The sequence below is a fragment of the Schistocerca nitens genome, chromosome 1, assembly GCF_023898315.1.
Source record: "Schistocerca nitens isolate TAMUIC-IGC-003100 chromosome 1, iqSchNite1.1, whole genome shotgun sequence".
Lineage (NCBI taxonomy): Eukaryota > Metazoa > Arthropoda > Insecta > Orthoptera > Acrididae > Schistocerca > Schistocerca nitens.
Window position 1 is genome coordinate 437,365,097 of NC_064614.1, and position 22,329 is coordinate 437,387,425.

The 22,329-nt window shown below is 39.6% G+C and overlaps 1 protein-coding gene across 1 annotated transcript in view; it reads right to left on the reverse strand.

Annotated features, from left to right (window-relative positions):
• LOC126251413 (formimidoyltransferase-cyclodeaminase-like) overlaps nucleotides 1-21,747 on the reverse strand; it is a 108,092-nt gene extending 86,345 nt beyond the window's left edge. The window contains exons 1-3 of the mRNA XM_049951827.1: nucleotides 21,644-21,747; nucleotides 5,224-5,407; nucleotides 4,236-4,453 (exon numbers count right to left, since the gene is read on the reverse strand). Of these exons, the coding sequence (XP_049807784.1) occupies nucleotides 4,236-4,453; nucleotides 5,224-5,407; nucleotides 21,644-21,697 (456 nt within the window). The 5' untranslated portion in view covers nucleotides 21,698-21,747. The remainder of the gene's footprint in view (nucleotides 1-4,235; nucleotides 4,454-5,223; nucleotides 5,408-21,643) is intronic.
• Nucleotides 21,748-22,329: the final 582 nt, after the last annotated feature.

Consider the following 22,329-nt stretch of genomic DNA (forward strand, 5'->3'; position numbering starts at 1 on the left):
AGCTAAATGACCTAACAAGAGTTGAGACTGTCACACTGAAATCAATAGTATTTTTTTGGTTTCATCTCATATCCAAGAGAGATCTACCAAATCTCGTAGAACAGCAGGGTGAGGACCAAGATAGAGTAAGATGTGCAACTAATCAGTTCTTAGAAAGTTTTCAATCAGCCCAATTCTTTCTTACCTTCCAACCACCAGTTTCATAACTTTGTAATTTTGATGAGTGCTGGAGAGTGTGAATAAAAGACAGTGCATGTTACACACTGATGATAGGATTCTAAGGGCATAACATTCTGATGACATTGTTTGCAAGTACCTTTGTGTGTTCACACCGTTATTTTCCAGGCAAGACCTGAGAATCAGATAAGTGCTTACACAAGCAGTTCTGAGAGGATGTATGCAGAGTAGCCCAGCCCTAGTGTAGCATATACTGACAACACCAAACTAATATACAGAAAACCATCCTGTTGTGCACGTGCAGAAAGATACAAGCTGGTTAGTAAAGACATGCCACGATAGTAGTAGTAGCTTTATTCAACTGTAGATCTCTTTTTACAAGGATATATTTACAAGTTTAGACCAATTTAAAATAAGCTAATTCGTATACGTATATATTTACAGACTTCTAGTTAGACACAATCATTAGATTTACTCCTGGTATACAATACTTTTTTTTACAAATAACTTATTAAAATAATGTAATGCCACACCGTTCACTCATATTGATGCACACAGTACACGACACATTGTTTCATAACACTTCACTCACTACACACACACACACACACACACACACACACACACACTGGTGATTTCTGGTCCATTTTCTGTACTGCAACTATCCATTTGCTATCCTGAAAAACTGAGTCAGCATCCTTCCATAATGAGTGAGATGTTGAGCTCAGAAAGAGGAAGAGGTGTTAGTATTGTGCTATGCATAGCTTGGGGGTAAGTATTTCTAGAAAGGTAAGAAGAAGGAAAAAAACATAAAGTGAAGGTGTTATGTGGCATTTTGGATGTTTTATAATTATAATTATAATAATTATTATTTATTTGTACAACATTTTTTTTATCAAACCCCTACTCTGTTTTATCTAAGTAATCCTTCAATGTATAAAATGTATTGCATAACAGATACCTTTTAGCTGCCTTTTTAAATAAGTGTATTTTTGCAATTTCTTTAATCTCTTTTGGTAGTTTATTGTACAGTTTTATTCCTTGGCAGAAAATGCTGTTTTGAGTTTTATGTTTATTTTTTCTTGGTAAATGTAAGTTGAGTTTGTCTCTTGTTGCATGGTAATGGACAGGGCTGTTTGTGCAGTAATTACCAATGTTATTTTTGATGTGTATAACTGACTGGTAAATGTATTCACATGGAGCAATTAAAATCCTCAATGTTTTGAACAGATCTTTTCAATGAGCTCAACTAGTATTTTTGGTTATTATTCTTATGGCTCTTTTCTGGAGCTTGAAAATTGTGTTCATGTTTTGTGCATTTGTTCCCCAAAAATGAATGCCATAACTAAGAACTGAGTGTACATATGAATAATATGTAACTAAAAGACAGTGCATGTTACACACTGATGATAGGATTCTAAGGGCATAACATTCTGATGACATTGTTTGCAAGTACCTTTGTGTGTTCACACCACTTCAACTGAGAATCAATATTCATTCCTAGAAATTTTGCATTTGTTACACGGTCTATAGAGGTGCCATCTACATTTAATTTAACATTGACATTTTTCCTCTTCAAACTGAAAGTCATGGCATTAGTTTTCTTTAAGTTCAATGTCACTTTTTTGCTTATTGACCAATCATAAACTTCCTTGAGAGTTTCATTTGCTTTCTCAGCAAGGAGTTCTCTTGTTTTCTCAGTGACTATAATATTTCTGTCATCAGCAAACAGAATTTTTTCACCATGAGTAACACTATTGGGAAAGTCATTGATGTGTATCAGGAATAGCATTGGTCCTAATATGCTACCTTGTGGAACCCCTCTATTAATGTATTTTGGTTCTCATATGTGTTTTACTAAATGTTTAGATCTATTTGAAGTATGTGTTATTTCTACTCTTTGTACCCTATCTGCTAGGTATGATCGAAACCAGTCATTAGCTACCCCTCTTATTCCTAATGCTTCTAATTTATTTAATAGAATCTTGTGGTTGACTGTATCAAATGCACTGGAAGGATCCAAAAATATGCCTGTGACACACACATCTTTATCAAGAGCATCAAGTACAACTTTTGTGAATTCTATTATGGCTGACTCCGTATTTTTGCCACTTCGGAAACCAAACTGTGATTCACTTAAAAGATTGTATTTATTCAGGTAATTCATTAACCAGTCTTTCATAATTGCTTCTATTATTTTTGAGAATGATGACAGCAGGGAAGTGGGCCAGTAATTTTCTATGTCTTCTGCATTACCTTTCTTAAGCAAAGGTACAACTCTTGCCTATTTTAACTGCTCTGGAAATGTCCCTGATGTGAAGGATTCATTTATTATATTTGTTAAGGGGCCTTGTATAATCCCTATACATTGTTTCAGTACACACAATGGTACTTCATCCAAGATTACGGACTCTTCATTTTTTAGTTTTTGAACACTTTTATTGACTTCATTCTCTGTGGTTAGAAGTAACATCATTGTGTTTAGTGCATCATTATTTACAGGTGTTATATTTGTTTTGGGGAGTTTTTGCTATAACTTCTCTGCAATACTTGAAAAATGCTTGTTTACATAGTTTGCTAAGTGTTGTGGATCATTTATTAGCTTATCCCCTCCCTTAGCAGTATGTTATTCTGCGATTGTTTTCCTCTCCCCAATTCCTCTTTTATAACATCCCAGACTGCTTTACTTTTATTCTCTGCATTATATATTACTTTGTCATTAAATGACTTTTTTGCAGCAATCAGCATCTTCCTATAGATCTTTTTGTATCTGTGATAGAAACTTAAGAATTCTGGATCATTGCGAATCTTTTTCATGGAACTGAGGTGTTTAAGTGTTTGGGAGGAATTATTAATACCTGCTGTTATCCATCTGTTTTTGTGAGATGTTGATACAGACATGCATACTTTTGGAAATGCCTTTTCAAAGTTCAATTTAAATAATGTGGAGAATTCAGAGAATTTCGTATTCACATTGGTTTCCTTATACACTTCATCCCAGCTTTGTTTTTCTAGTTCTTTTGAAAAATCTTTTATTTTGATTTCTGATAGATGTTGTTTGTAGGCTTGTAGTTTAGGGCATGATTAAATGCCTCATTTTACTGTCGTATTTGACAGAGATGGTCTGATAGTCCGAGATCTTTTAAAGCTACATCACAATTTCTCCTGTCCATATTTGTGGCCACATGGCGAATTACTGATGCAGTCATTGTAGTAACACTTGTTGCACTATTGACCAATAGAGACATGCCAAAACTTTGAAGGATGTTTAAGAAGGTGCTGCTGGATTCATTTATGATATTAGTGTTGATGTTAATGTCCATACACAGAATTAAGTTGACCTTTGTACTTGAGACTTTCTCTAGAACTTCTGTTAATTTATTGAAAAAAGTATCCATACTATCATTGGGACATCTTTACACACACAAAATTATTAATTTCTTGGTGATGTCAAGCCCTTCTTGGTGATGTCAAGCCCTGTTAATTCAATAGCTGATATTTCAAAGTGTTTGTCTTCACTTACTGTACTGAGGTCATGTCTTGATTTGAACTGTGTTCCTTTTCTGATATAAATGCATAAGATATGGTACAGTGCCTGTTTAATCTAAATTAAAATTAAAAATACTTCACAGAAATGAAGATTTGGGGGGGACATCTGTTCTACAAAACTTTGATACAGAAAATATATTAATAAAAAACATGCAATTTCTCCTAATGCTTTAGGTCAATTGTTTGGCACCTGAAGATGTGACTTTAAAGTCATGAGACTAGCTGTGAACCAATAGGAGACCTATAAATCTTCTCATAGCAGCTGTTGCTGGTATTTACTTATTCAAATGGATTGACACAGCTGTGCCTGCCCCACTCACCAAGTGATCTGTAAGGTGTAAGATTTTCTATTTTGCACTTCTATGTTTATTTAGTTATATGAGACCTGTTAAATTTTTTCAAAATTTTTTACATTTATAACTAAAAAATAATTTACTGTTTTTAATCATTATTAAATAAGTACAACAGAGGTTAACTGATCACTTGTTTAAATATAAATCTAAGATTACCTTTTCTTCCAGACCTTCATATTCACCAGCTCGGATCTGAGGCACAGTTTTCCGGTAATCTTGTGATGATGCAGCACCATAGAGATATACAGGGATGTTTAACACTACTGATAAAGTCAATGCCAAGCGTTCAGCATATGAGCAACACTCTTCCTCAGTAATACCTTTCACGGGCACCAGTGGACAAACATCCATAGCTCCAAGCCGTGGATGAGAACCTTTGGATAAAACTTTGAATTAAGCAATGTGTTAAGTATCAACAGTGTAGGAAAAGAATGACTGCTACTTACCATGAAGATGAGATGTTAGGTTGCAGACAGGCACAATTAAAAGATACTTGAGCATAAACTACTGGCCACAGCATTCATCAGAAAAAGAAAGATAAACTGCCATCATTCATTCACACAAGCAAGCACACCTCAAGCACATAACCATCAATTCCGACAGCTCAGACTGGTCCAAGCTGCTGGAGTTGGTGGTTATGTGTGCATTTGGTGTGCTTCCTTCTGTGAATGTATGATGTGTGTTTCTCTTTCTTTTTCTGATGTGGGGTGTGGCCAAAAGCTTATGTATAAGTGTCTTTTAATTGTGCCTGTTTGCAACTTAACCTTTCCTTCATTGTTGATATTCTAACCTGGAGTTTTCAGTGTGGTAAGTCTAATTCTACAGAACAAGTTGGAATACTAAAAAAATATTACACTGATGTCAAACTAATTCAACTGCCAAAAGTAGTTTTGTTTGCAAGGCTTCATATTCCTTGGGTGTAAGTGATTTTACTCTTCAGTCATTTGTTGTTCAACCAATCAACTGTAAAACTCGGACACCATGGAGATTAGCAGTCTAATTATTGTGCTCTGCATTAATCTGTGTGAAACAATTATATTTATGTGTAATGACATTTATGCCAATGTTCTCTTATGAAATGCACTGTCTCTGCACTCTTATTACCAAAACTCATGTTCATCAAAGATATCTACTGTTTCTGTACCTGTGTGCGATGCCATGTCTATGTGCCGAGCTGCAGCCTTAGCAGCATTAACAGCTCCATCCACAACAGCATCTGGTGGTCCAACAAAACTTACAACTGTTCTGTTTGTAGAAATTCCAGGTTCCACTTCCAGCAATGTGCATCCCACAGTTGATTTGATGGCTTCAGATATTGCTTCAATTGTCTGAAAAGCATGCAGTATTTTTATATGGATAACTTCTTTCACTTTTATGAAAGTACTATTGATAATGATATTGATTTTCATTACTAATAATGTCTGCAGCCTTTTGAAAATCTGCTAAGAGACAACAATAATAAATTAGAAACAGAAAAATTCGATATTAAGAACTCAGAGATGCAAAAAAGAACCTAGTTGATGGTAGCAGACACACAAAAGAAATATGATAAAGTGTGCCTTAACTTTTTATGAAATATGCCATACCGAAAATCATAAATCACACTCCATACAATGCTGCAAGCAATGATCTGTACCTTTATCAATGACTTATTCAAGCCAAAGAAGTCAATTATCATTCAAAAAGATGAGACCGTTTTTCATTCGTTGTCAATGTTTGAAAGCAAATGGTTCAGTTTTAAAACTGACAATGACAAGTTGCCAAGAAATATGCATTCTTATTCTGCAGCTTGCATAGTTTTGATGACATGATTAAAATGCAAATTTAAGTAGCAGCTATTTCTGTATGTGTACAACATTAATTGTTGATTGATATTCATCATAATATCTGACTGTAAAATCTGAATATGTTTCATAACTTTAATGGAAACATTTTGGTTTGTTATTGAATTTTGTCTGTATGCATTAATGCACCTGTAGTCTGAATGCCTGTTCAAGCCTGTGCAAGCTTCTTCATCTCCCAGCACCTACTGCAATACCTACTGCAACCTACACCCTTCTGAATCTGCTTAGTGTATTCATCTCTTGGTCTCCATCTACGATTTTTATCTTCTACACTACCCTCCAATACTAAATTGGTGATCCCTTCATGCCTCAGAACATGTCCTACCAACTGTTCCCTTCTTCTAGTCAAGTTGTGCCACAAATTTCTCTTCTCCCCAATCCTATTCAATACCTCCTCATTAGTTATGTGATCTACCCATCTAATCTTCAGCATTCTTCTGTAGCACCACATTTCGAAAGCTTCTATTATCTTCTTGTCTAAACTATTTATCATTCATGTTTCACTTCCATACGTGGCTACCCTCCATACAAATACTTTCAGAAACGAGTTCCTGACACTTAAATCTATACTTGATGTTAACAAATTTCTCTTCTTCAGAAATTCTTTCCTTGCCATTGGCAGTCTACATATTATATCCTCTCTACTTCGCCACCATCAGTTATTTGGCTCCCCAGATAGCAAAACTCATCTACTACTTTAAGTGTCTCATTTCCTAATCTAATTCCCTCAGTGTCACCCGAATTAATTCGACTACATTCCATTATCATCATTTTGCTTCAGTTGATGTTCATCTTATATCCTCCTTCCAAGACACTGTTCATTCCGTTCAACTGCTCTTCCAAGTCCTTTGCTGTCTCTGACAGAATTACAATGTCATCAGCGAACCTCAAAGTTTTTATTTCTTCTCCACGGATTTTAATATTTACTCTGAATTCTTATTTTGTTTCCTTTACTGCTTCCTCAATATACAGATTCAATAACATTGGGGAGAGGCTACAACCCTGTCTCACTCCCTTCCCAACCACTGCTTGCCTTTCATGCCCCTCGACTCTTATAACTACCATATGGTTTCTGTACAAATTGTAAATAGCCTTTTGCTCCCTGTATTTTACTCTGCAACCTTTAGAATTTGAAAGAGAGTATTCCAGTCAACATTGTCAAAAGCTTTATGCAAGTGTACAAATGCTAGAAACGTAGGTTTGTCTTTCCTTAATGTGTCTTCTAAGATAAGTTGTAGGGTCAGTATTGCCTCACATGTCCCAATATTTCTATGGAATCCAAACTGATCTTCCCTGAGGTAGACTTCTACCAGTTTTTCCATTCGTCTGTAAAGAATTCGCGTTAGTATTTTGCAGTCATGACTTATTAAACTGATAGTTCAGTAATTTTCACATCTGTCAACACCTGCTTTCTTTGGGATTGGAATTATAATATTCTTCTTGAAGTCTGAGGGTATTTCGCCTGTCTCATACATCTTGCTCACCAGATGGTAGAGTTTTGTCAGGACTGGCTCTCCCAAGGCCGTCAGTAGTTGTAATGGAATGTTGTCTACTCCCGGGGTCTTGTTTCGACTTAGGTCTTTCAATGCTCTGTCAAACTCTTCATGCAGTATCATATCTCCCATTTCATCTTCATCTGCATCCTCTTCCATTTCTATAATATTGTCAAGTACATAGCCCTTGTGTAGACCCTCTATATACTCCTTCCACCTTTCTGCCTTCCCTTCTTTGCTTAGAACTATGTTTCCATCTGAGCGCTTGATATTCATACAAGTGGCTATCTTTTCTCCAAAGGTCTCTTTATTTTTCTGTAGGCAGTATCTATCTTATCCTTAGTGAGATATGCCTCTACATCCTTACATTTGTACCTCCTTACATTTGTCCTCTAGCCATGCCTGCTTAGTCATTTTGCACTTCCGGTTGATCTCAGTTTTGAGACGTTTGTATTCCTTTTTGCCTGTTTCATTTACTGCATTTTTATATTTTCTCCTTTCATCAATTAAATTCAATATCTCTTTTGTTGCCCAAGGATTTCTACTAGCCCTCATCTTTTTACCTACTTAATCCTCTGCTGCCTTCACTATTTAATCCCTCAAAGCTACCCATTCTTCTTCTACTGTATTTATTTCCCCCATTCCTGTGAATCATTCCCTAATACTCCCCCTGAAACTCTCTACAACCTCTGGTACTGTCAGTTTATCCAAGTCCCATATCCACCTTTTTGCAGTTCCTTCAGTTTTAAACTACAGTTCATAACCAATAGATTGTGATCAGTATCCACATCTGCCCCTGGAAATGTCTTACAGTTTAAAACATGGTTCCTAAATCTCTGTCTTACCATTATATAATCTATCTGAAACCTTCTAGTATCATCAGGGTTCTTCCATGTATACAACCTTCTTTCATGATTCTTGAACCAAGTGTTAGCTATGATTAAGTTATGCTCTGTGCAAAATTCTACCAGTCGGCTTCCTCTTGCATTTCTTAGCCTCAGTCCATATTCACCTACTACGTTTCCTTCTCTTCCTTTTCCTACTGACGAATTCCAGTCACCCATGACTATTAAATTTTCATCTCCCTCACTACTTGAAAAATTTCTTTTATCCATCATACATTTCACCAATTTCTTCATCATCTGCAGAGCTAGTTGGCATATAAACTACTGTAGTAGGCATGGGCTTCATGTCTATCTTGGCCACAATAATGCATTCACTATGCTGTTTGTAGTAGCTTACCTGCACTCCTATTTTTTTATTCATTATTAAACCTACTCCTGCATTACCCCTATTTGATTTTGTATTTATAACCCTGTATTCACCTGGCCAAAAGTCTTGTTCCTCCTGCCACCGAACTTCACTAATTCCCACTATATCTAACTTTAACCTATCCATTTCCCTTTTTAAATTTTCTAACCTACCTGCCCGATTAAGGCATCTGACATTCAACGCTCCGATCTGTAGAACGCCAGTTGTCTTTCTCCTGATAACAGATGTTCTCCTGAGTAGTCCCCACCCAGAGATCTGAATGGGGGACTATTTTACCTCTGGCATATTTTACCCAAGAAGACACCATCATCATTTAATCATACAGTAAAACTGCATGCCCTCAGAAAAGTTACGGCTGTAGTTTCCCCTTGCTTTCAGCCATTTGCAGTACCAGCATAGCAAGGCCATTAGTGTTATAAGGCCAGATGAGTCAATCATCCAGACTTTTGCCCCTGCAAGTACTGAAAAGGCTGCTGCCCCTCTTCAGGAACCACACGTTTGCCTGGCCTCTCAACAGATACCCCACCATTGCGGTTGCACCTATGGTACGGCTATCTGTATCGCTGAGGCACGCAAGTCTCCCCACCAAGGTCCATGGATCATGGGGGGAGGATCTAGAGAATATGCTACCTTTAATTATATGGAGCAGCATAAAGTTTTCATCCTGTGTATGCACAGAACAACAAAAAAGCTTGATTTAAAGTACTATCATATGATGTCAAGAACTGTGTAGAGGACATCTCAAAATTTCAGAAGGACACTGTAATAAGACGTTCAACTGGATACCTAGCAGCTATCTCCAGCGTCCCTTATATCCTCTGAGGGGATGTTCAGCACAGATTCTACTTAGAGAGGTGAATTCAGATTGTTTTCAGCCGAGGAGTTGGTACTGATGAGTTGGAATACTTTTCCATGTGCACTCGAGCACATCTAACAAATAATTACTGAAATGACATGTTGTCATTATGAAAGCTGACAGCATACACGGTTGTATATGTTTCCAAGTAGGTGCCAGCAACACTAATGTGACAGGCAGCTGTTCGTTATGAGACGTAAGCAGTTTACAAACATGTGTGCCTTATGAATGACTTATGACTTTGTACTGTTCATCAGAGACAGGGGCACCATGGGGAGTGCCCCACAGAAGTGTGATAGGACCAATATTATTTTCTATGTACATAGACCTGGCGGGCAGATTGGGTATCAATCAGTGAGTGTTTGCTGAAGATGCTGTCGTGTACGGGAAGGTGTCAAACCTGAGTGAGTAGGAGGATACCAGATGACTTAGAAAAAATTTCTAGTTGGTGTGACAAATGGCGACTAATCCTAAATGTAAAAAAAAGTAAGTTAATGCATACGATAAGGACAAACAAACCCTTAACGTTCGAATACACCATTAGTAGTGTACTGCTTGACCCAGTCATGTCGTTTAAAAAGTTAGATATAACATTGCAAAGTGATATGAAAGGAATTATGGTAGGGCAGTGATGGTCATAGTCTGTTGGGAGAATTTTAGGAAACTGTAGTTCATCTGTAAAGGACATTGCATATAGGATGCTAGTGTGACCTGTTCTTGAGTACTGCTCGAGTGTTTGGAATCCACGCAAGATCGAATTAAAGGAAGACATTGAGGCAGTTCAGAGGCGGACTTTTAAATTTGTTACCAATAAGTTTAAATGACACGCAAGTATTACAGAGATGCTTGGTGATTCCCAGAGGGAAGGCAATATTATTTTCGATGAATACTATTGAGAAAATGTAGAGAAGCTGACTATAGGACTATTCTAATGCTGCCAACATATATTCTGCAAAAGGACGATGAATGTAAGATACACACAAGAAATTACTGCTCATATGGAGACATATAGTCATTTTCCCTTGCTCTATTTATGAGTGTAACAGGAAAGAAATGACTAGTGGTGGCATGGGGTAACACCCGCTACATGCCATAATGTGGTTTGCAGATCTAGATGTAGATATCTGAAATATTCATTATCTACTAGTTGCTCCTTATCTTGAAACGCTCAGCTTCGGATTCTCTATTAACTTTTAATTTGGGATACCCTGCTTAGTTGTGTCTGATGGGGTGACACCTGGTCAGTCTCGTATTTTGAGCAGCTACGTGCATAACATCAGTACACACAAGCCAAAGGTCAATATACAGAGTAGTCTTTAAAAGAAACTGTCACATATTCCTATAGGCGGTAGTACTGGTCAAACCTAGAAGAAAAGTTATCATAACGTTATGTCCGGAAACCAAACCAAGCTGAGATATGGGCCATTCCCACTTGTCTGTTACCTAGAAGCAGATATTATAGGCAGTGTTGTCTGTGGTTATCATAAGTCCTGACACATCATTCAGCCTTTCTTCACTGTGAATCACACACACTTTCAAATGCACCCGAATCCATTCAGTTTGTGTCACATGCATTGGTGACATGCTCCTGTAATGTCTGTTGATTGTCAATGGGTTGGACAATCACCAATGCCCTTAAATGTCCCCAAATCCTGAAATTCAATGGATTCATGTTTGGTGAATGGGGAGGCTTTGCTCCTGGACCTCTTTGACTAATGTGTCACCCATGAAATATTGTGGTGAGGTACTGTTACACGGTTCGTAGAAAATGGGGTGGTGCCCCGTCATATGTGAAACACAGTCTCTGTATTCCTGCAAGGGCCTTGTCATCCAACACTAATGGTAATTCATCATGCAGAAATCAATGACACACAGCAACTGTTACTCGGTTTTGTAAAGTGTATATATGTCTCACGAGTCTGTCAATGAGAGATCCTGCCCATACATTGATACTGAAATGATCCTAATGCCTCCGTGACTGTTAGAGGATTTGTATCTGCCCACACAGGCATATTGTGGTAAATTACTATGCCATTGCTGGTGAATCCTGAAAATACTACACAACTGCTCATCAGAGGTAAAATGGTCAGTATCTCAACAGGAATTGGTTTCAGGCCATACAATAATAGGAACTTCTCTTTCAGTTTTGGCAAAGCACCAGTAGGAATATGTGACACTCCTATTTAAACACTGTGGATAACATGTCACTGTGGACTGCAGTGCATGTTTTTGGAACAATAACCATGAGTTAGTAATTGAAAAGGAATGCTGACTTACTGCTCTAGCAATTAAATTTGTGGTAGTAAAATGGACATGTTAGTGTAGTCCGATCCTGTTCAGTTGCCATGTTATCGATCAGGTTAGGTGCCTAGAGCAATAGACTGTCGGGAGATATACACTATCTGATCATAAGTACACAGACTCACCTATGTAATGGTTAATTGACCACTAGAGGTGAACCTGCCAGTTTAAAAGGAGCCAGGAAGTGTTGTGATGTTAGCAGAGAACCTGTAGCAACACAGTGGATCGGTCAGGAGAGGTCACTGACTTCGAACATGGACTAGTCACTGTATGTCACCTCAGTAACAAATACACCAGGTTCGTTTGAACCCTTCTGTAGCTGCTCAAGTCTATTGCTGGTGATGTGACTGTGAAGTGGAAATGCAAAGGCACAATCATAGCTAAACCAAGACCAGCCAGACCCCATGTACTGATGGAAAGGGACAATCAGGCATCGTAAGGGTGACTGTAAAAACTCACATAAATTAAGCGGAAGGAATCATTCGTCAGTTCCAGAGTGCTATCAGCTATGGTCGAGCAGATTCTCATAAGCCACAAGTTTATGCAGTAAGTGCTAAGCAAGGCTTGAGGCGGTGTAAAGAGCGACACTGTTGGTCAGTGGATGACTGGAAATCACGCTGTAGCCTATGGCAATCCGATGCAAAGTTTTAGTTTTTGAGAATTCCTGGAGAACGTAAGTTGCTATCAAGTATAGTGCTACAGTGAAGTACTGAGGAGGTGGTGTCAGGATATAGGGGTATTTCGCGGATAGGGTGTGGTTCCCATATTTCACCTGACGTTAAATGCAGAAGGGTTCAAAGCTATTTTACAGCATATTGTACTGCGTACAATAAAGGAACTGTTTGGAGACAATGACTGTTGGTATCAGGTTGGCAGTGCACGGTGTCATAAAGCACTATCTGTGAGGCTGCACTTTGTGGACAATAGCATTCCTGAAATAGACTGCCCTGGCCATAGTTCCGACCTGGACCCAAATAAAACCTTTGGGACGAGTTAGAACGTCGTTTTCGCTCCAGGCCCCAGTGTCTACCATATCTATCTTCTCTGGTTTAGCCTCTTGAGGAAGAAGGGGTGCCCATTCCTTCACAGACATTTAGACTTAAAAGTGTCCCCAGTAGAGTGTAAGTCTTCATAAAGGCGACATATGGAGATACATCATATTAATGCCCCTGATAGGTGTCCAGGTATTTTTTATCAGTGTGTCTCTGTGATAAGTAGACCTACTATTTTCGTCAAGTAGGCTATGTAGCTGCCTTTTGTGTTCGTTACACGTCCTCCGCAACCTACCATATACAGAGACACAGCTGCTCAACTGATAACAGTGACTTTCTTTAGTTGTGAGAATGCACCAATATCACTTTGACTCACTTAAAGAGCCATCAACAATCGTAACCTCAAATATGCCATCCTTTAACAGAATTCGTACAGGATTATTCATGTAAGAGTATTGTGCCACGAAGAAGGCCTTACATATTCGATTGTCATTTGGGATGGCAAAGTACAGATAAAATATTAGAGGTTTATCGTGATAACTGGGCTTCAGAGACACCACCGCAAGGCACTGTACCTTTCCAACATACTCACCATTAGACACTGCAGCTGCAGATGTGGCTCGCTCTTTCTTCCTTAACAACTGTCAAAGTGTTTTCACGTGATTAGGAAGACTTTACCGATATAATGACTAATAACACTCTTCTTGGATATTCAGCTGGATAATATAGTTATCTTGACACAATATTTCAGTGAGACAACTGGTCATCATCTTCAGGTGAGTATGTTGATGCACAACCATGCTGGAAATGAATTTACACCAGAATATGCAGCTCCTTTATACACCACTACCAATTCTGTTGAAAACTCAGTTCCGGCGAGATTGTGCATCAGCATACTCACCCTAAGACTGTGGACAGTTGGTTCGTTGAAATATTGTGCCGAGATGACTACATTATCTGGCTGCATATCCGAGAAGAGCATCATCAGTTTATTTTCAGAACATACTACAATTAATAGCAAAGAATGGCAAAGGGAAAAAAAACTTTCCAGTAGACAAGAGATAATTACGAATTTGTGTTTACGAACCATCACAGGCTTCAGTATGAAACGTTGTGCTAATCAGTGTAATGTGTTTGAACTGTAAACTCTGCGATTCAGTCCACACTTAACTGGACTCAGATTTTACCCATCGCCACGAAGTACAATACTGCTTCAGTGGGTTACATGATAAAATTTAATGTACACTGGTACCTGTTGAAGGAGGCGTTGCACATGCTGTTCTCGCATTTGGATGCAATACTGCACTCATCTCTGCAGTGAGTTGTGAGGTCTTTCAAGCACCCGCGGATCAGTTCGCAAAGCTTGATAAGACTGTGCACATCGCTGTTTCAGTTCTTTGTATCAACAGGAGTGCTGTACACTCATTTCTAACATGAACCTAGATAGCAAAATCCAAGTCCCAGTTCCACCTATCCATCTTGTACCCAAATTGGCGCATTAGATGTCGACTTACATCAGTAGCAAAATGTGCCGGAGCTCCATCATGCATCTTTCCTTAACAATGTGTCATGGGTGAAATTTGAGCCCATTTAGGTGGGGACTTAAGCGAAAAGTTTACCTTACAAAACAAAGAAGAAAAACACGAAGAAATTATTCAAATGAGACGGAAATCGGTAGGTGCGAATTACAGGTACAGGCAAACAAATGATTACAAGCTCAGAAAATCTGAAAGTTTATTCAAGAGAGAGAATTTCACAAGTTGAACAATAAAACAACACATTGGTCTTCCTCTGGCCCTTATGCAAGCAATTATTCGGCTTCGCATTGACTAATAGAGTTTTTGGATATCCTCCTGAGCGATATGGTGCCAAGTTCTGTACAACTGGCGCGTTAGATCGTGAAAATCCGTTGTTAGTTGGAGAACCCTGCCCATATTGCTTCAAATTTCTCAACTGGAGAAAGATCGGGCGATCTTGCAGGTGAAGGTAGGGTCTAGCAAGCACAAAGACAAGCACTGGAAACTCGCGGTGTGTGCGACATGTAAGCCCAGGATGGCTTGTCATGAAGGGCAACAAAACGTCGACGTACTATTGTGTTGTAAGGCTGCCCCGGATGACAAAGGGCTGCTGCTATGAAATGAAACGGCACCCAGACCACACTCCTGGCTGTCGGACCGTATATCAGGTGACAGTCAGGTTGGTATCCCACCGTTGCCCAGGGAGTCTTCAAATACGACTTCGCTGGTCATTGAGGCCTGAAATATCATCGATTGGAGAAGAATTGTCTTCAGTGATGAGGTGTTGCTTTGAACTGAGCTCCGATGATCAGCAAAGACGTGTCTGAAGATGCGCTGGACACCGATGGGATACAATCTGACTGTCGTCTGCCATAATGCCTGACAATCAGGAGTGATAGTGTGGGGTGACATTTTGTGTCATAGCAGGACCCCTTTGGTTGTCATCTGCGGCATCCTTACAACACAGCAGTACGTCCCATTTTGTTGCTCTTCATAGCAAGCCATCTTGGGCTTACATTTTGCACATGGCGAGAGTTTCTACTGCCTGTCTTTATGCTTGCCACACCCTACCTTGGGCAGCAAGATCACCAAATTCTCCCAAATTGAGAACTTTATGTAGCATTAACAAGCTCGGATTTTGATAGTCTGATATGCCAGTTGGATTGGACAGAATTTGTCACGATATACCTTCAGAAGGACGTCCAACAACTTTATCAATGCCAAGCCGAATAACTGCTTGCATAAGAGCCACAGGTGGACCATCGTTATTGACTTGCTTAATTTGTTAAGCTTTTCTCTTAAATAAACCATCAAATTTTCTGAAACTGTAATCATTTTTTGTCTGCACATGTACGTCAGATCTATCAGTTTCAGTCCCACTCGGATAATTCCTTCGCAGTGCTTCGTTTTTTGTTTTAGAGTATATTGTCTAGGGCAATATTTTGTATCGAAGTCACTGGCGGCTTGTAACCACATATTGGCAATTATCTCTCAAACAGCTCACTTGCCGACGCACGTTTACTGGACGTTGTTTCTTGTATTGTTGTAAAACTTGCATGCACGTAAGTTTTCCTATTAATTATGATACACCCTATGCTAACGGTTTAAACTGCCGTCAAACAGCGGTAGCCTATATTCTATGTTACTGACGATTCGTAGACATTCGTGCAGCTTATTTTTGCTCTTAATCGATGGCTGTCGTGCCTTCCATGGACTGGAAAGACTCATTTTGTGATATCTGGTTCGCGAGATCTTGACCTCATAAAAGAATTTGTAATTTTTTTTCACGATTCGATTTTTGTAAGGCGATTCAAACAAACACCTGTGTTCACTTTAGCCTGAAAACATCACTCACAGGCCAAGCCACAAATAGGGCAACCGAACGTCGCAGTGAGCGTGTGTTGTAGAACAGCCTTCTCTTCTCAACAATGAGAGTCTGTCATGATGCAAAAAAATGGTTCAAATGGCTCTGAGCACTATGGGACTTAACTACTGAGGTCATCAGTCCCCTAGAACTTAGAACTACTTAAACCTAACTAACCTAAGGACATCACACACATCCATGCCCGAGGCAGGATTCGAACCTGCGACCGTAGCGGTCACGCGGTTCCAAACTGAAGCGCTTAGAACCGCACGGCCACACCGGCCGGCGTCATGATGCACTATTCCTCCATAGAGTGCACAGGGTGGACAAAAACAACCTGATATCAAGGTCTGAACGAGGTAGGCGACACTGGGTCGAACAAAATTTTCCAAATAACCATACTTCGGAAATGCACCGAACATGCAGAAGTGTGTGCATTCAAAATGACTTGCCTCGAATAATACCCGTTAACTTAAATCGCGTGGTTATGCATTAAGTTACCTGAAAGTAATGGTATCACATGAACAGACAAAGCTAGGCACATTTTAAGTTCTTACCCATTGATGGTTACGTTACACAAAATTTACTGCGAAGTTTATTGGGTAGAACTTAGCTATTGAATGAACTACGGTAAAAGTATCGTAATGACATTAGTTACTTAATGTAATAACCTGTACTTCAGTAAGATAGTAGCACTGCTAGACACACCAAAACACGTTCGCATACCGTACAGCCTTCAACCCGCTTGTCGTAGACTGGCTATCATTTTGTGGACGATCTCCACAACCGTACATTTCCGACCTGTGGTTATCTGGACAATTTTTCTACGTTCTACTTCTCGTTCACTGCTCTGACCTTATTACCAGGTTGTTTTCCTTCGTCCTGTATGCCATGACGTGCACTGTCCCTGCCCGTTCAGATGTCTTCATCGCTTTAAGGAATGTTTTCATGATTGCTATAGTCTAGTGTACACCAAGTCTTGGAAGGAGGCCCATTTGGCACTGGTGTGCTTCCTGCTCAAGGCAAACCACTGGGCGCAGACTGCCCGCCACTGGTTCTACATGTTTTGCAGTTTCCCATCCCCAGCTGCTACAAACAGGCCCCAGACATTTTCGTCTCAGATTTAACGATCTTTCTAAAATTTTCTTGAAAGACGATTTTTTAACAATTTTTTGATCTATACAAGGAATAATGACGAAGATTTTGTTTTACGTGGCGAATTTTCTCGGTTACTTTTAGGTCCGCAGTGCTAATAAGAAGACAGACGTTCAGTCACAGTTAACTTTGCGAAATATCAGTGGCCGATTAATTTGGGCGATAAGGAAGAGACAAAAGGAGTTAGCCTGAACTTATGGATTATAACTGGTAGACTTGATTTTGTTTACTTGACTAACGCAGTAATTTATCGTCAAATGTACGTTTACATCCGAAGTCTACGTGCATCCTTATGGTATATGACGGAGGGTCTCTTGTATAGCAGTATTACGGTTGCCAGATTAAATTCACAAAATTACCGAACACTGGCATGTATGAAATCTTATGGGACTTCACTGCTAAGGTCATCAGTCCCTAAGCTTACACACTGCTTAACCTAAACCATCCTAAGGACAAACGCACACATCCATGCCCGAGGGAGGACTCGAACCTCCATCGGGACCAGCCGAACACTGGCATGGCGAAAGAATCTGTAGAGCTGAGGGTTGACGGTGAACACAATAAAACACTTAGTAGACATTAAAAATTATATTTATTATTGCTAGTTACAGCTTTAAACTAGAGCATAATTCTGTTTTTATTATGTCGACACGCAATTTTTTTTCTAGCGTCACTTTCCGTTAGCTTTTCTGTGACGCTCTCGCGATGACTGAACAATCAAGTGATGAATTACGCACTTCTAATTTGGATCTTCTACGTCTCGCCAGTTAATTCAACGTAAGAAAGATCGCAAACTGACAAACACTTTACAGCGTCGGTCGGACGACAGTTTCGAAAGCGAATTCTTTCCGTGAATCTCACGCCCGTCTGGTAGCGGCCATTTCCACAACTAGTCTTACGTGATCACTCCACTTGAAAACAGCTCCCGAACGATATCTTTAGACACTGACGGAAAAAATCGCAACAGCAAAAAATTATTAATTTAGAGTAATGAAATTTCTGGAATACATTTGTCTAGGTAACATACGAGTATTTAAGTGATAAACACTACAAGGTCGCAGGTTACTGTAAGCGCGAGATAAGCCATTGCAAATGTGAAACGCTGGTACATTTATCACGGGTGTATCTGCCAGAATGTTGAATGCAAGCATGCAAATATGAATTCGTTGTGTTGTACAGGTGCCTGATGTCAGTTTGTGGGTCGGACGTCCATGTCTGTTGCACCTGTCTGGTCAATAAAAGGACAATTAATGCTGTTTGTGGGTGACGCCGGAGTTGTCGTCCGATGATGTCGCATATGTGCACGATTGAAGGCGAATCTGGTGATCGGGCAGTCCCAGGCAATATATCGACGCTGTACAGGATGTTGGGTTGCAACAGTGGTATGTGGGCGAGCGTTATCCTGTTGAAAAACACCCCCAGCAATGCTATTCCTGAATGGGAGCGCAACAGGTCGAATCACCAGACTGACGCACATATTTAGTCAGGGTGCATAAGATAACCACGAAATCGCGCCCCAGACCATAACTCCAGGTGTAGGTCCAGCCTACGTTCGTTAAATTCCGTTCCGAATTTATCCGCAATACATTACGTTTGCTTATGTTAATAGTCATCTGACAGTTTTTCACCTAGCTTTCTACATCTACATCTACATGAATAATCTGAAAATCACATTTAAGCGCCTGGCAGAGGGTTCATCGAACCACCTCCACAATAATTCTCTATTATTCCAATCTCATACAGCGTGCTGGAAAAACGAACACCTATATCTTTCGGTGCGAGCTCTGGTTTCCCTTATTTTGTTGTGATGATGGTTTCTCCCTACGCAGACCGGCGTTACTAAAATATTATCGCATTCGGAGGAGAAAGTTGGTGATTAAAATTTCGTGAGAAGATTCTGCCGCAACGAAAAACGCCTTTGTTTTAATGATGCCCATCCCAATTTGATGATTTGCAGGTCTTCTCGCATTTTTCGATACTCCAACGATGTGACTACTGTATACAAAATCCTGACTCCTGTCAATAACCTGAGATAGCTAGCTGTGATATCTACCAAGTCGGTTCTAAAAATTCGTGGGCATTTAAAATGGAATGATCACTTGCGGCCAGTAGTAGATAAAGCAGACGGCAAACTTCTGTTCATTGGTAGGACACTGGGAAACTGCAATAACTGTGGAAGGGACATTGCTTACAAAACACTCTCATGATCCATCATAGAACGTTGCGCAAGTAAATCGGACCTGTAGAAAATTGGACTAACGGAGGATACGAAACATGGTTGCACGAATGACCACACGCTTGTTGGACACACAGGAGAGTATCACGGCATTTCTGGAAAACTTGAACTGGTAGCACTTGAAGATAGGCGTTAACAATTCCGCAAAAGCCTATCTAGAAAGTGCCAAGAAACAACATTGAATAAGGAATTTACTACAGACTCTTACCTATCGCTTCTGTACACAGGGCAAGGACATTATTAGATTATTTACAGCATGTACAAGGCATTTCAGTATTCATCATGAGTGTCTGTTTACAGTGATCAAAAGAGAAAAGACGCGGGATGTACCGGATTAACTTGACTGCTATGGTAGCTAAGCACCAAAAAGAGAAGAAAAATAAAATAGCCATACAAGCGAAAAAAAGTGAGGTATATGTTGTAGACCACAAAATTCTAACATCATTTCTTTTTTATAGACAGGTTTTGTGTCTAAATAGATAGTACTGTGCCACAGAGATTATACCGGATTTCATGTTCATGAAATGGCAGGCGTGACAGACCGAATACAGTGACTCAGACAGAAAAGAATGTGACAGGAATATGACGGCGCTATCTTTAAAAGTATTTCATTAAAACATGTCATAATGGTGAATGAAAGTGAAGTATGAAATCTGAAATAGCAAATATTTCCTTACATTTGAGTCGAAATAGCAAATATTTCCTTACGTTTATTGTTTACGAAATGTAACAGGAGTATGAAAAAGTTCTTTTATTATAGAAGAAAATTTCATGTCATTATATTATTTCATTGGCGCCAACTAAGGCCATATTTAAGGTGTCTGGAGTTGGCAGTTCATTTAACTTTCTTTTGTGCCCATAACTGATTGATGGTGCGCAGTCTACCCCGCTGTCCATGTTCGTCTCGGATTGTTGTTTGTCTATCTTTGTTTATCTCAATGGCCACTACCTTTTGTAGTCAAGATTCTGGGGCAACTTCAGGCTTAGTGCCTAGAGTTCGTCTTTGCAATAAATATTAACAGGATTTGGTTTTTTATCGAAAGGGTTAAAGATCTTCTCCGTCAATTTGATTCTAATCATTCTTTTTAAGTGAGAGTAAGATTTTCCCACCTTATGTGGAGCGTTCTTTTGTTTTTTTGTTCATTTTATTAAGTTTTTCTTTACTTTATGACTGACTTTCAAATAGATCTATCCATTAAGTCACAATAAAGAATGAAGTACGAATGTACGAACTTCGGCAGATAAAACATTGAGCAAGCCTACCCTCAGACCTGCGATGTACTGAACGGGCTTCAGTAGTTTACAGAATATTAAATAGGTGAACACTTGCTAACATTCTGAAAAATTATATTTATTTGGCTACAAACCGGCTGTCGGCTTCTTCGGCCATCTTCAGGTGACAACTGAATGTTGCAATGCAGATAAAAATGATGTGCTATTTACACAGATATTATTTGTGCACAAGATACTAAAATTACCGTTACGTATTTTGAAGTAACGTTCCGATATAAACATTTACCACTGAACTTTAGGTTGTGTGGCCGTTAGCTTCAGTTTTCATAATCTCCTCTACATGACGGTTAACTGCACTTTCTTAGCACACTTTATAACATAACATTAACTGAACTTTCTGTCGGTGCTCGATTGAACATGATAATAATATTAAATAGCAAAACACTTTCTAACGTTCTGTAAAACTATATTTATTTGGTGACAAACCGGCTTTCGGCTTCCTAGGCCATTTTCAGGTGACAACCATCATTACGCTTTTCTTCTTTCTTGGCTATAAACCAGACGTTTAAGCGTAATAGACTGACACAGCATGCCGTGAACATTACAGTGTGAAAGGATTTTGGAGGCTGCGGAGAGCTATAAAAAAATGCCTTGGAATCTTTTTAGGCCGACTTACTTTGGGAAAATAGACCTGTCAGACTACCAAACTGTGCCGGCAGGACTCCCATTTACTGCAAGCTGATACCCTCCCGCATCACGGTTGCTGACGGTCTCGTTGTGGGGTAGAGAGGGCGTGCTTACCTTAGCGTCGCGACCCTCCGAGAAGTTGGGGACGCAGAGCACAAGCGTGTCCATGGTGCGTGCGGCGGCTGCACTAGCAGGCAGGTGTGGCGACTGCGAAGGCCAGATAGCGCGCCGCCAATAAATGTCTCCGCACCAGCCACATTACATAAGTCTCACTCGGAACGGGTTCTGTTTGTTGTGAACGTCTCCTCTTGGCGCAGCCTAGCTCAGAGCCAGCTCCTACTTTTAGGGCCTTCATGGAATACTTTCTCACCCTTCACCTTTTACCTACAGAATGATATACAGAGCAATGATTAAATATCAGTTGCCTTTGTATTTACTTAACGTCCTCAGTTCTATTTCACATTCTTCGGAAACGTTTCCAAAACATTGGTAAGTGTTTCATTTCGTCGCCTCTAACTAATGAGTGAGTACAGTATCTGATCACAAGAATCCGTACACCTATTACTGAACGTTGTATGAGGTGTGTTCATCCTCCGCCTTTTTGACGGCTGGAAACTCTTTGAGAGAGGTTTCTGAATGTCTGTGCAGAAATGGGAGTCCATTTATCCTCAAGAGCCGAAATCGGAGAACGCAGTGATGGTGAATGCTCGGGTGTGAATTGAAGTCGATGTTCCAGCTCAACCCATATGTGTTCCATTGGGTTCAGGTCCGGACTCCGGGCAGGCCAGTACATTTCAGGA